This window comes from Microtus pennsylvanicus, chromosome 4 (assembly GCF_037038515.1).
Source record: "Microtus pennsylvanicus isolate mMicPen1 chromosome 4, mMicPen1.hap1, whole genome shotgun sequence".
Classification (NCBI taxonomy): domain Eukaryota; kingdom Metazoa; phylum Chordata; class Mammalia; order Rodentia; family Cricetidae; genus Microtus; species Microtus pennsylvanicus.
The window spans coordinates 104463335-104475877 of NC_134582.1; the positions used below are offsets into that span (position 1 = coordinate 104463335).

General features: G+C 46.4%; 1 protein-coding gene across 15 annotated transcripts in view; it reads right to left on the bottom strand.

Annotated features, from left to right (window-relative positions):
- Nucleotides 1-238: 238 nt before the first annotated feature.
- The window catches only part of Gpld1 (glycosylphosphatidylinositol specific phospholipase D1), a 56583-nt gene continuing 44278 nt past the window's right edge, over nucleotides 239-12543 (bottom strand). For all 15 annotated transcript variants that reach the window (XM_075969992.1, XM_075970002.1, XM_075970001.1 and 12 more), the window contains 5 exons: nucleotides 7367-7546; nucleotides 6723-6883; nucleotides 4512-4538; nucleotides 4364-4414; nucleotides 239-927 (listed from right to left, as the gene is read on the bottom strand). In XM_075969992.1, coding sequence (XP_075826107.1) covers nucleotides 841-927; nucleotides 4364-4414; nucleotides 4512-4538; nucleotides 6723-6883; nucleotides 7367-7546 — 506 coding nt within the window. In that variant the 3' untranslated portion in view covers nucleotides 239-840. The remainder of the gene's footprint in view (nucleotides 928-4363; nucleotides 4415-4511; nucleotides 4539-6722; nucleotides 6884-7366; nucleotides 7547-12543) is intronic.

Consider the following 12543-nt stretch of genomic DNA (forward strand, 5'->3'; position numbering starts at 1 on the left):
CAAAGCCCCACCGCCCTGTGAGACTTAAAAACCACAATGGTGAGGTTGATCACTTGTCGCCATGGACATGTGAAGCACGAGATAGCTCAGCCAACTTTAGTTTCTGAGGCTGCTTTTCTAAGCCCTCATTGAGGAAGGAGCAGTGTGTGGGCACCTTCCCCCATGCTGTTCTCTCTTCCCACCGTGTTTTCCCTGTGTACTGCACCGTCAGCATGACAAAAGGCCCAAGATGAGCAGCTTCAAAAGAAGAAGCGTTTATTTTGGCTCACAGTTTCAGCCATGTCAGTTGTAGAGCGCTTGACCCTGTTGCTTTGGAGCTGGGGAAGAAGCCAGCACGGCTGAGGAGAGCTGTTCATTTACATGGCAGCTGGGAAGCAAAGCCGCAAGGAAAGACTTGGGGTCCTGGTACACCCTAATGACGTAACTTCCTCCAACAAGATCCCACTCCAAAATTTCTACCCTCCTTCAGCTGGAGACCAAGACTTCAGCATGGGAATTTTGGGGCACATTTATGATTCAAATAGGTCCAGCCGCCGCTTAAGGATTTTTTTTAAGGAGCAATGATAGAATGTGTTACTAGGTAACTGTTCCCTTTCTAGGCAAGAGACAGACAGGTATTCAACCAGAAGAGGAGATACAGAGTGTCTGCCGTTCTCCATCATCTGGTACCCACACATAGCTGACCACATTTCCAGGTCACCTGGCTGTCAGTGTGTCTGTCCCAGGAGCCCCACCTCTGCCAGGCTTCACCATGGCACCACTAGAGGAATGCTTTGTCCACCCTGGAGATGGACTTGGCCCAAGAGGGAGGGGCTGAACAGGAGAATGGAGTAACCGTCTTCAGTCTGAGCTGAGGCTGTAGACATGAAGTGCCCCAGAGAGCCGGGCGCCCCAAGAACTTCTTCCAGCAGCGACAACCACTTGGTTCTGTAGAGGACACAATATAGACAGCATTGATGACAAATTCCTCCCACTGTGCACTGGGGATGCATAGGAAAGCCATGGTGGCCAGTCCCCATAGCTAGAACTTACGTCTTTCCCTTTGCTCATATACTACTTTCTTGATCTGTAAGTTGTAAAAACCACAGTTGTGAAGCTAACCTCAGCCCCTGCCTCTTGGACATTTAAAAAAAAATTTTTTTTTAGATGGGAAACACAAGTGTGTGCTTATTCCAGAACCTCAGTGTGGTGCGCTGTACAGCATGCATCTGGAGTGGGAAGGACTGATAGGCTACCGTCAGACAGCATCCTTGCCCATCTTCCAGAACTGTCTTCAAAATCTGCTGCCAGTTGTGAAACAATTTTGTTTTTGTTTTGTTTGGTTTTGGTTTTGGTTTTTCGAGACAGGGTTTCTCTGTGGTTTTGGAGCCTGTCCTGGAACTAGCTCTTGTAGACCAGGCTGGTCTCGAACTCACAGAGATCCGCCTGCCTCTGCCTCCCGAGTGCTGGGATTAAAGGCGTGCGCCACCACAGCCAGGCTATGTGAAACATTTTTGTAATGGCAAAATCCTCACAATTTACAGTTAAATTTGATTTGGAGGAGTTACCAAAAGTTATTTTAAATCACTACTGGTAAATGAAGTGTGGCTGGTCACACTGACTGCTAACATTTTAAACAGAGCAGGCTTTGCCGTTTATCTTGTTGGCTTCATTTTAACACAATTAACAATCACAAAATGCTGATAATGGCGGCAATGTATGTACCATGTACCCTGTGTCAGATTCTAGGTGGAGCCCTTTCTGGCTCCTCCTAATAGCCCAGTGTTGGCAAAAGAGAAAATCTTTTCAGTAACAAATGGTAATTTCTTTTTCTCTTCCCTTATTTGTGTAATTACTAATTTACTAAATGTACTTTTATTTTAGCTCTATTCTGAATCTTCATTTCCTAGGCAAAGCATGTACCTCACTAACGTTAACCCTTCCTGGCTGCCCACCATCTCCCGGGTCTATCTCAGATGTCCCCTCAACACCGCCCTGGGTCATTGTACACTGATGTCAAAGGCCTTGGCTGCATTTTATCCTAACACGTGAGCTGTGAGTGGGAGACAAGGCCGTGTCTCACTGTTCCATCTACCTCTGAACTGTCTGAGGCCACCACAGGACATGGACAGTGGCAGTGTTCCTTAGGTGTGTTGCCAGGCTGCCAGTGCCACAAGGTTCATGTGTCCTGGGAAGGAAACCTGTCTTGAGAGTTCTGATTGAGGTCTCAGGGAAAGGCCACCCTGCTGGTTTATGCTCACTGAGCCTTAATGCCCTGTCTATGTGAGCGGGGAAGTGAGGTATGTTTATACCGACACGAGGGAACTGCGACTAGAAATACTCACCGTAGAGTTGCACAGACCAGAATTAACTGTGAAGTACCTCCAACTGGCCTTTATCACCACTGCCCGTGGTCGGTGTTCTTGATAACATCTCGGTTTTTTTTTAAAAGTTGCATAAAATTGTAAATAAAAGCCCAGTGTATCCTTTGGGGAATCTTTTCATGATGAAATTGTTGATTCTAGTGATAGCCCTATGGTGTCAAGCTTGTCTGTGTCAGAACTGTTGGCCACCAGAGGGCAGCAGTTTCCCCGTGAGTCTCACAGCAGCCCCTGTGTCCTCAGCGCCTCCGGAGCTTCAGCAGGCTGCTGTCTTCTGCACTTAGGACACCCCCCCCCCCCCCCCCCCGCTAAGACTCCTGCACACTCTGCTCTTTATCCCTTAGTCTATGCTAGGCTGTGCACCTGCCTTCCCCATGTGTCTTCAAGAGCAGTGACTTTGTATTTGTATTTTATAATCTAGCACAATTTTATGATACCAGATCCAGAAGTGAATAAACGGTTTAGTGGTTTAGTTTGGTTTCCTTTGTTTTGAGGCAGGGACTCATTCTAATCCAGGCTAGCCTTGAACTCTTTGAGTCCCGGATTGGCTTCAAACTCCTACCTCAGCTTTGTGCGCTGGAATTACAGGCCTGAGCTGCCACACCTGGCTCTTCAGTAGTTATATATTATATTTCTTAGTTGTGTATTTATTCAAATGTAATATTAAGTGTATGTCTCCTCTAGCAGTCCCACTGCCGTGTTTCTCGCCTGCAAGGACATTTGCACAATTATGTAAAAAAAAAATGGGTGTAAGAATGCTCAGTACAGCATTATCTGTAATAGTTTAAGAATGGAAATAACATGGCTGTAATTGAACTGAGTTACGTAATGTCCAGAGAATAAAGTATTGTGTAACTATTGAGAAGGATTAAATGGTGCTGTGTGCTTATTTGATAAAAAAGTGAAGGTGCAGAAATGGCACGTGTATCTGTCTGGACTCATCTAAAGACTGCTGGACAGGGCAGCCAGGATGTCGCTTCCCAGCTAAAGGTGCTTGCTGCCCAGCAAGCTGCCACCCTGAGTTCAGTCTCTGGGACCCGCATGATGGGAGAAGAGAAGCAAGTTCTCACACAGTACTCTCAGCACAAGTGCGCTGTGGCACGTGAACAAGCGTTTAAGAACCAGCAGACTGGACAAAAACAGCAAAATCCTAGCTGTGGCTGTCATGGAGGGTGGCAATCAGCAAACATCATAAAGGGCCAGATGCCGTCTTAGGCTGTATGAGAAGTTGGTCTCAGAAGCTGCCGTTGCAGTGTGTGGACACCCACAGGCAGATCAGAAGCTGCCGTTGCAATGTGTGGACACCCACAGGCAGATCAGAAGCTGCCGTTGCAGTGTGTGGACACCCACAGGCAGATCAGAAGCTGCCGTTGCAATGTGTGGACACCCACAGGCAGATCAGAAGCTGCCGTTGCAGTGTGTGGACACCCACAGGCAGATCAGAAGCTGCCGTTGCAGTGTGTGGACACCCACAGGCAGATCAGAAGCTGCCGTTGCAATGTGTGGACACCCACAGGCAGATCAGAAGCTGCCGTTGCAGTGTGTGGACACCCACAGGCAGATCAGAAGCTGCCGTTGCAGTGTGTGGACACCCACAGGCAGATCAGAAGCTGCCGTTGCAGTGTGTGGACACCCACAGGCAGATCAGAAGCTGCCGTTGCAGTGTGTGGACACCCACAGGCAGACCAGGAATGGGTGAGCACTGTGAAGGGCCAGGCTGGGTCCTCAGCACCACTTCACGAACACCCTTGCGTCATGGGTCCTGAAATTAGAACTTCATAAAAATTTCATGTCAGGAAAAAAAATTTTCTCCACTATCTAAATATGACAGCCACTTTTTTAGAAGTCAAATATAGTTGGCCCACAGGCTATACTCTGCTAAGCCCTGCTGTAGAGTAAGAATGGGGGCTACCTAAAAAGTGGGGGTAAGTTCATTTGTTACTCTTTGTAAAACTGAAGAGGTGAGATTGTCAGATCCGGTTCAAGCACAATCCATTACTCACCCTTCCCTTAGACCTTACAGACACCAGAGAGCTCCCAAACCTCGAACTTGCCTGTAAAACACACACGCCATGGTTGTTCAGCATGGTGAAGTAAATATTAGGAGTTGGGGGTGGGGGTGTCAGGCTTTGGGGGACGGTAGCTACTTACCTCAGGAGAAATTAGTACATACTGTGCCTGCAGAAAGAGATGAAGGAGGAGATGTCAGTGTAATTACTATTGACGAAGCGCTCTGAGTCTGACTGCCTGTGCTCACATTCCAACACTTCCACGTTCTCCTCATGAGGATGTGCGCCCTTTAACCCTAGACATTCCACTTAGAGGATCTCAGATCCTAAATCATAATCTGTTGTATGAAATCATTTACGTGAGAATATTTGCCCTGTGGATTATAATAGAATCAAAGTAACTAATGATCAATATTTCAGGAAGGTCAGTTAAACAGATTTATTCCAAGATAACATAGTTGGCAGATGATAGAACCCCAGCCCCACCCCCTCCCAGCAGGCTCCTGTGTAATCCAGGCTTCCTGATTTTGGGTGCTAGGATTACAGTATTACCACCATATCCTATACCCCTCTAGAACTTAAAAAAAAAAAAGATTTGTTTATTTATTTATTATATGGTTTTTCAAGGCAGGGTTTCTCTGTGTAGCTTTGGAGCCTGTCCTGAAACTTTGTAGACTAGGCTAGCTTTGAACTCACAGATCCGCCTGCCTCTGCCTCCGAAGCACTGGGATTAAAGATGTATGCCACCACTGCCCAGCCACAATGTGTACTTTTTCCCCATAGATTGCTATCTGGTTTTTATTTTATTTGGGTTGTGTGTGCATCCACATGTGCCAAGGCATGCGTGTGGAGGTCAGAGACAGCTCGGGAGAGTAGATCCCCTCCTGTCATGTGGACCCTAGGCTCTCCAGCTTAGCAGCAGGCTCCTTTACACACTGAGCCACCTCACTGACCCAGCAATGTTCTCAATATAGAATGAATAGTCCTTATCCAGAATGCCTGGCTCCAGACATTTGGATCTGGGATCTTTCTGATTCTGGAGTATCTATAGATACATAGTGAGATCTCATGGGGATGGGCCCGAGGCTACACAGAGGACACAGCTTACGCCCATAACCTAACAATTCTGTGCACTATGCTAATGACTTTATACATGAGACCAGCCCGCTACTGTAGGATATCCACTCCAAACCTGTCAGCTCTCAGGAAGCCTAAGCTTTTGCAGCCTCTCAGATTTCAGACTGGGAATACTCAACATGTATATCAACATGTAAACTGTTTGATTAAATGCAGCACTTAGGAGGTAGGAGTAGGAAGATCAGGAGTTTGAGGCCAGCCTGGACTCTACCTTTAAAAATAAATCAAGTTTAAAACTGAACAAAATCACACATGATATCACATTGGTTAACAAGTTTGAGAAATGGTCTTAGTTCAGGTTCCCAGCTGCCATTTGTGCTGTGACTTGAACAGAAGCCCTCTGTCCTGCAGGCTCTTTGTCACTGGCACCAAAATAGCTTCACAGCTTTGAGGTGCATTCAGCTACACAGGGTGCTTATTGTGTGCGCGCTAAGTAGGACAGTGCTGCTAGCCTGTAATTCCTGCACTAGTGAAGCAGAGGCAGGGGGACTACCACAAGTTCCAAGCCAGATAGGTCTACATAGCAAGACCCTGCTATTTAATCTCACCCACAGCCACCACTGCAGTAACATTTCAAAGTGTGGAAGACACTAGAAGAATACATACTCCAGCTGATGGGAAAGCTCGTTAGACTGGAAGTCTAAGGTTAATTTTAATGCTCTTCTTTGTGTTTCTCTGTTTTCTACAATTTCCACACTAAACTTACACTCATTTTGCAATTTAAAAAAATAATTTTGTTTGTTTTGTTTTGGAGACAGGGTTTCACTTTGTGGCCCTGACAGGAAACTCACTATGTAGAACTACATTACGTAGGCTGGCCTCAAATGCACAGAGATCCAACTGCCTCTCCCTCCTGGATGCTGGGATCAAAGGCACGCGCCACTACACCTTAATTTTAAAATTTAATAATAATAATAATAGCCAAGCTGAATGCTTGGAAACATAAGGAAAGCCATCGGAGAAAGGAGTAACACAGAGCAATAAATGTGAAACAAAAAGCTACACGGTTTGGTGACGTTACAGGGGCTAGACCCTGTTCAGGTCATGGCCAGCTGTGAACAAGACCAAGTCCAGCTGGGCTCCAGCTCCAGAGGCAACCGGCACAGCTGTAAGCACCTGGACAGCTAGACAGCACAGCCCGGCAGGTGACTAAGCAGGGGACCCCCCAGCCATCTCTGGGCCTCCCTCATGGAATGGAATCCACAGACCATCTTACCTTCTCCTCTGGACATGGAGTCAGCCAGGATTTGCATTTTCCTGTCATGTCACCCAAGGTGGTGTGCTTGCCGTTATAAATGTAAACTCGCCCGTCTTCTCCCCCTAGCAGTCCAGAAGTCATGTCTGTTATCCTCAGAGGGGCAGCCATAATGATTTCATCTGTAAGCCACAAGTGGGCGGAGGCATTAGACTGCTGTCAGCCTTCTTCCTGCACCTCTGGATCCTGAGCCTCCCTCCCACAAGGGATCAGCGCGCCCTTCAGTCTACCCTGGCTTCCTCCAAAGTCATTGAAAGTCCTTTGTTTCCCCTTGCCATCCATCATTAATGGACCTGGTGACTCGCCCACCAAGTCTGTAGGAAGTGCAGATTGTTCTCAGGCATCTGAGTTCAGATCTATGGGAGCCCTTGAACGTGACACACACATGCGGTGCCAGCACTTAGGAGAGGAAGGCAGGAGGATCAGTAGTGAAACGCGGCTGAGTACATGAGGCGTGGGAAGCAAACCTGAACTATGTGAGACTTTGTATTTAAACAACAACAACAAAATGTCAATCAGAGGGCAGAACCTTGGCCATCTAAGCTGGAAACAGGTCCATTGGATATATAGGGAGTTAACTTTAGCTAAGGCTGTTTCCACCTTACCTAAACCATCATCATCCAAATCAGTCAGGTGTAGAACGCTACCAAATCGAGAAAAACGCCGGTCTCCGCTGAAGCTGCTGAGCAGGGCCGGCTGTGTTTTGTCCAGAGCCACCTCGTACATGCGAGTGGCTCCACCCTGGTGCAGGGTCATGGTTAGGAATGCCATTTTAGACACATCATCTGAAAGAAGCCACAGGATCTCCGAGTGTCATGAAAGTGAAGCTGGGATCCCACCAATACCCCTTTGTCCCTCGGGCATGTGCACTGAGAGTGGACACACAGGACAGTGTGGTTCTGGGGTGGTTTGCTCCAGCGGGTGGGAAAACTAACGACGCCTTGGTGACCGCATCACGTAGCTCCTGTGGTTCACTCCACCCCTGATGTGGGAGTGTCATATATCAATCTGTTGATTTCCTTGGTTAAGCAATAAAGAAACTGCTAGGCCCATTGGATAGGCCCACCCTTAGGTGGGTGGAGTAAACAGAACAGAATGCCGGGAGGAAGAGGAAGTGAGGTCAGACTCGACAGCTCTGCTCTCCGGAGCAGACGCAGGAGAGACGCCATGCTACCTGCTCCAGGGAAGACGCACACCATGCCCCAGCTCCGACCCAGGATGGATTTAGGCTAGAATCTTCCCGGTAAGCGCACCTAGGGGCGCTACATAGATTATTAGAAATGGGCCAGAGCAGTGTTTAAAAGAATACAGTGTCCGTGTAATTATTTGGGGCATAAGCTAGCCGGAGCCGGGCAAGCGGCTGGGGTTTTGGGGACACAGCCCCGCCGCAGCGCCCATATTACTACAAATGACGCCCAGACGTGTGGCTAACTGAGTCCACAAAAAACCTGAGAAGGCTTAAAAATAAGGGAGAGAGAGTTTAACACAGATTTTTGCTGTTTGTTGGTGGCGTGCTGTAGAGAGATTTCCTGATTCAGCAACAGCAGCAGAAAAAAAGCTGCGTTATTTTAAAGCGTGGCTTCCTGGGGCTATGCCGCCAGTGCAAACTCTGGCTTTATGTTTGTGTTCCCGCTTGGGATGGGAAGGAGAGTGCTCTGAGACCTTGACGATGACTCAGAGCTCCCCGCCTGCTCCTGGGCAGAAGGCAGAATCAGGCTTAGGCAGGCGGAAGAGCATGGCGGATTCCTGCTGCCATACAGAGACGTGTTTTCAGACTGCATAGTACTCTGCGTGTCAGATCTGGATGTAACTTGGATGAAAAGAATTTCTGCGCTGCACGCTCAGTCTCAGAATTAAAGTGCTGAGTGCCGCTCCTACCTGGTAGCCTCAAGAGGCTTCCTGACTCAGCTTTAGCTGCAAAACTCTGCGGCTCATTAAGAGGTCCTGCCACAAAACACTTAAACAGTGTTGATGAAAAGCTGAACACATGCTTTTCGGTTTTCAGCCGTAGCAGGAAAAAAGCTGTGCCGTTTAAAAATGCCGGCTTTCTGGGCTGTCCTGCCAGGGCAAACTCTGACTGTTTGAGGCAGGAGGGCCGGCTACCGAGAGAGGATTTGAGTGTTGTCTGTTGTAGCTCGCTGGCTGGCAGGGACCTTGCAGCCTGTACCTCAGCCATGAGGCTGGAAAGCTAAGGAATGGACTGGATCTAGCTGGCAAAGCCACGCCTTTAGTCCTACTGATATTGCTTGGCAAATTAAAGGCTCTTGTCATCAGAAAAAGAGAGATATACAGTAAAGAGAGATTCAAAGACAGAAAATTTCTGAATGGTTTAAAGTGTGTTAAAAATATATGCAGACTAAAAGTTAAAATTCTTAAAGCAAACTTCTGTGACTTCAAGGTGTGGTAGCACACGCCTTTAATCCCAGTGCTTAGAAGGCAGAGATAAACAGATCTCTGTGAGTTCAAGGTGTAGTAGCACACGCCTTTAATCCCAATGCCTGGGAGGCAGAGACAGGCGGATCTCTGAGAGTTCAAAGACAGCCTGGTCTACAGGGTTATTCCAGGTCAAAGATATGCGCTCAAAAAGCAAAAAGTTAACCTAGAAATGTTGCAGCTTAGCACCTAGTGATTTAAAGGTGTAAATCAAAAGTGCTCCTGGATAGTAAAAAATTGCAGATTCACAATAGGACAGATTCAGACCAATAAACGAGTCACACTGTTGGATGAATGTACGTAGGCTTGAGAGAGAGAAGAAAAGGAATATAGAGAATAAAGTTAATGGTTAAAAAAAATAAAGGTAAAGTCTTTAAAGAGACAGAATAAAGTAAAGTGATAGAGTAAAAATAAGCCGCGTAAAGATGGAAAATTCACAGAGAGTCTGGATTTTGTACATTGTGTTTTCTTTAAATTTTTTGACTGTGAAGGAGCTAAGTACAGAGAGACATTTCATTATATGGGCTGCCAAGCTAAACCAGAATGGATATAAGGGTATTACGATTTCGAAATTTGGATCTAAGGACATGATGCTTTGGAAAGGAGTTTCTTGTTTTGTTTTCACAGAGGATGAGACCCTGTTCATTTCTTCAATCCCGATTTGGTATGATGGACCACGTCCTCCTGAAGGTTTGCTGTGAACATCTTCAGAAAATTGCCTTGCTCAACTGCCAACTGAGATAAACCTGGCACACAGGTTACACCCTAAATAATCTGATTAACGACGCCCCCATTCAGCAGGAAGCAGTTTGGAGAGAAAAAACTGCGCCCATGTTCCCAAATATAGTTTATAAATGTTCTTTTACATTTAAAGGGGGAAATGATATAGGTATGAATAATTTGCATTGGTATGGATTTTAAGGTCAATTTTGTTATATGTATAAATGTTTCTGATGTAACTTTTACTTGATAACTGTTATATGTAATTTTGCTATGTTAAGGTTAAAGCCTTCGTTTTTTTTTGTTTAAACAGAAAAAGGGGAAGTGATGTGGGAGTGTCATATATCAATCTGTTGATTTCCTTGGTTAAGCAATAAAGAAACTGCTAGGCCCATTGGATAGGCCCACCCTTAGGTGGGTGGAGTAAACAGAACAGAATGCCGGGAGGAAGAGGAAGTGAGGTCAGACTCGACAGCTCTGCTCTCCGGAGCAGACGCAGGAGAGACGCCATGCTACCTGCTCCAGGGAAGACGCACACCATGCCCCAGCTCCGACCCAGGATGGACTTAGGCTAGAATCTTCCCGGTAAGCGCACCTAGGGGCGCTACATAGATTATTAGAAATGGGCCAGAGCAGTGTTTAAAAGAATACAGTGTCCGTGTAATTATTTGGGGCATAAGCTAGCCGGAGCCGGGCAAGCGGCTGGGGTTTTGGGGACACAGCCCCGCCGCTCTCCTTATTACTACACACCCCAGTACATTATCGTCTACCAGACCATCCTGCCATCTTTCCCTACCTTCCTTTTTTTTGCTTTGAGACAGGCCAGCCTCAAACTCAGTATCTAGCTGAGGATGACCTTGACATTGAACTCCTGATCATGCTAAAGTCTGGGATTATAGATGTGCTTTGCCTATAATGAAAAGTATGCTGTCTATTAGATTTCTTACGAAGACCAATTTACCAGTAAAGTCTGGGAACCTTATCTCAGCATCCAATAGAGTCATAAGAAAAATAAAATGAAGGACTGGAAAGATGACTCCACTATCAAGATCACTGGCTGCTCCTCCCGAGGACCCAAGTTCATTCAATTCCCAGCACCCACGTGGCAGCTAACAACTGTGTAGTCTACAACTGCAGTTTCAGAGAATCTAACACCTTCACACAAATGCACATAAAATGAAGTTAAATAAATTGTTGTTTTAAAAGAAAAGAAAGAAAAATAAATGTGTGTCTGGAGAGTTTGGAAATGACTTCCTAGAAAACGAACCGAGAGGCACATTTGTAGTGCTCTCTGCAGCATGTCCTCACCCTGTCCTGTCCCCAAACATGCAGTGTCCATGCAGCCAAGCCTTTGCCAGACACAAGTCTCTTCCCCTCGCAGAGTAGGCAATCATTCAGAAATGATTGTCTGGCACTATGCAGGGAAGGTCTCAGGGAAGAAAGGCTTCTCTAGTCTGGGAATCTCCCTGAGGTGCCCATGGCATCAGAAATGTAGTCCATAATTTCCCCAGCTCTGGTTTCTATGCCTACGGCCCCGCCCTCCCTCAGAACAGTGTCGAAGTGACACCTGATTGTTTCCCTCAAAGGGACAGTGGCAGGAAGGACAATCATATTTTTGAAGAACATTGACAAAGAACATGCTCATGATGAGGTATAAATGCATTTTTAACTAAGAGTGACAATTACGTAAGGAAGTTGCGGGTGGGCCTTCTAGCTCAACCCCTAACCCACACACACTTCAGGTGGCCAGCATGATTAAAGGGCTTGATTAAAACTAAAATAAAAGAATAAAAATAATTTTAAAAACTTTAAACACAAGCTTTTTAAGTATTTATTCTGTGTATGTGTGTCACGTGTGCCCACAAGAGCCAGAAGGTGGCAATTCTGAGCCACATGGCATGGGAACCAGGAGAGCACCCAGGGCCCTTAGCCACTGCATCTGTCTATCTAGCTGTCTGTCCCACGAGTTTTAGGTGTGCTTGTTTGTTGAGACAGTGTCATACAGCCCAGGCTTGCCTTGAACTCCTGACCTCCTGCCTCCACTTGGCCTGCAGGAATGGGAACCAGCAGAGTCCACTCCAGCTTTTTGGTGAGCCTGGGCTAAACAGAGTCTCAATAACAAAACAAAACAGCTCTTCTCTAGCTCTGGCGTCAGTGGTGTGGGAGCTTTAGACACACTTTCATGCATCATTTTCAACAACTTTTGAAATAAATGCCGTAACTATTTTATAGATGATGATACCGAAGTTCAGAAAGGTTAAATAACTACCCCAAAGGTACACAACTTGGTACTCAAGATTTTTTAAAAGGAAATATATAAGTTCGCTTGTGTTTGGCAAGTTCCCTTGACTTTCTCCTAAGACAATATGGTCAAAGACCCTTATGGCTTGTTGCCACGGGATATTTGATTTCACTGTAACACCCCAAGACTGTGCTTATAAAGTAAACCTCAAGTCAGGGGATGGAGCCACTGACCAGTTGATAAGAATTAATCACAGAGAATACAGAGGACCCAGGATATGGACAGAGAGAGACAGGAAGGAGCAGAGAGGGACTTGGAGGTTCTTGGGCTTTTTGTCCTTTCCCTTAGGTCTTAGAAGTGTGGAGAGATGGTCAGCTGGTTGCTCCT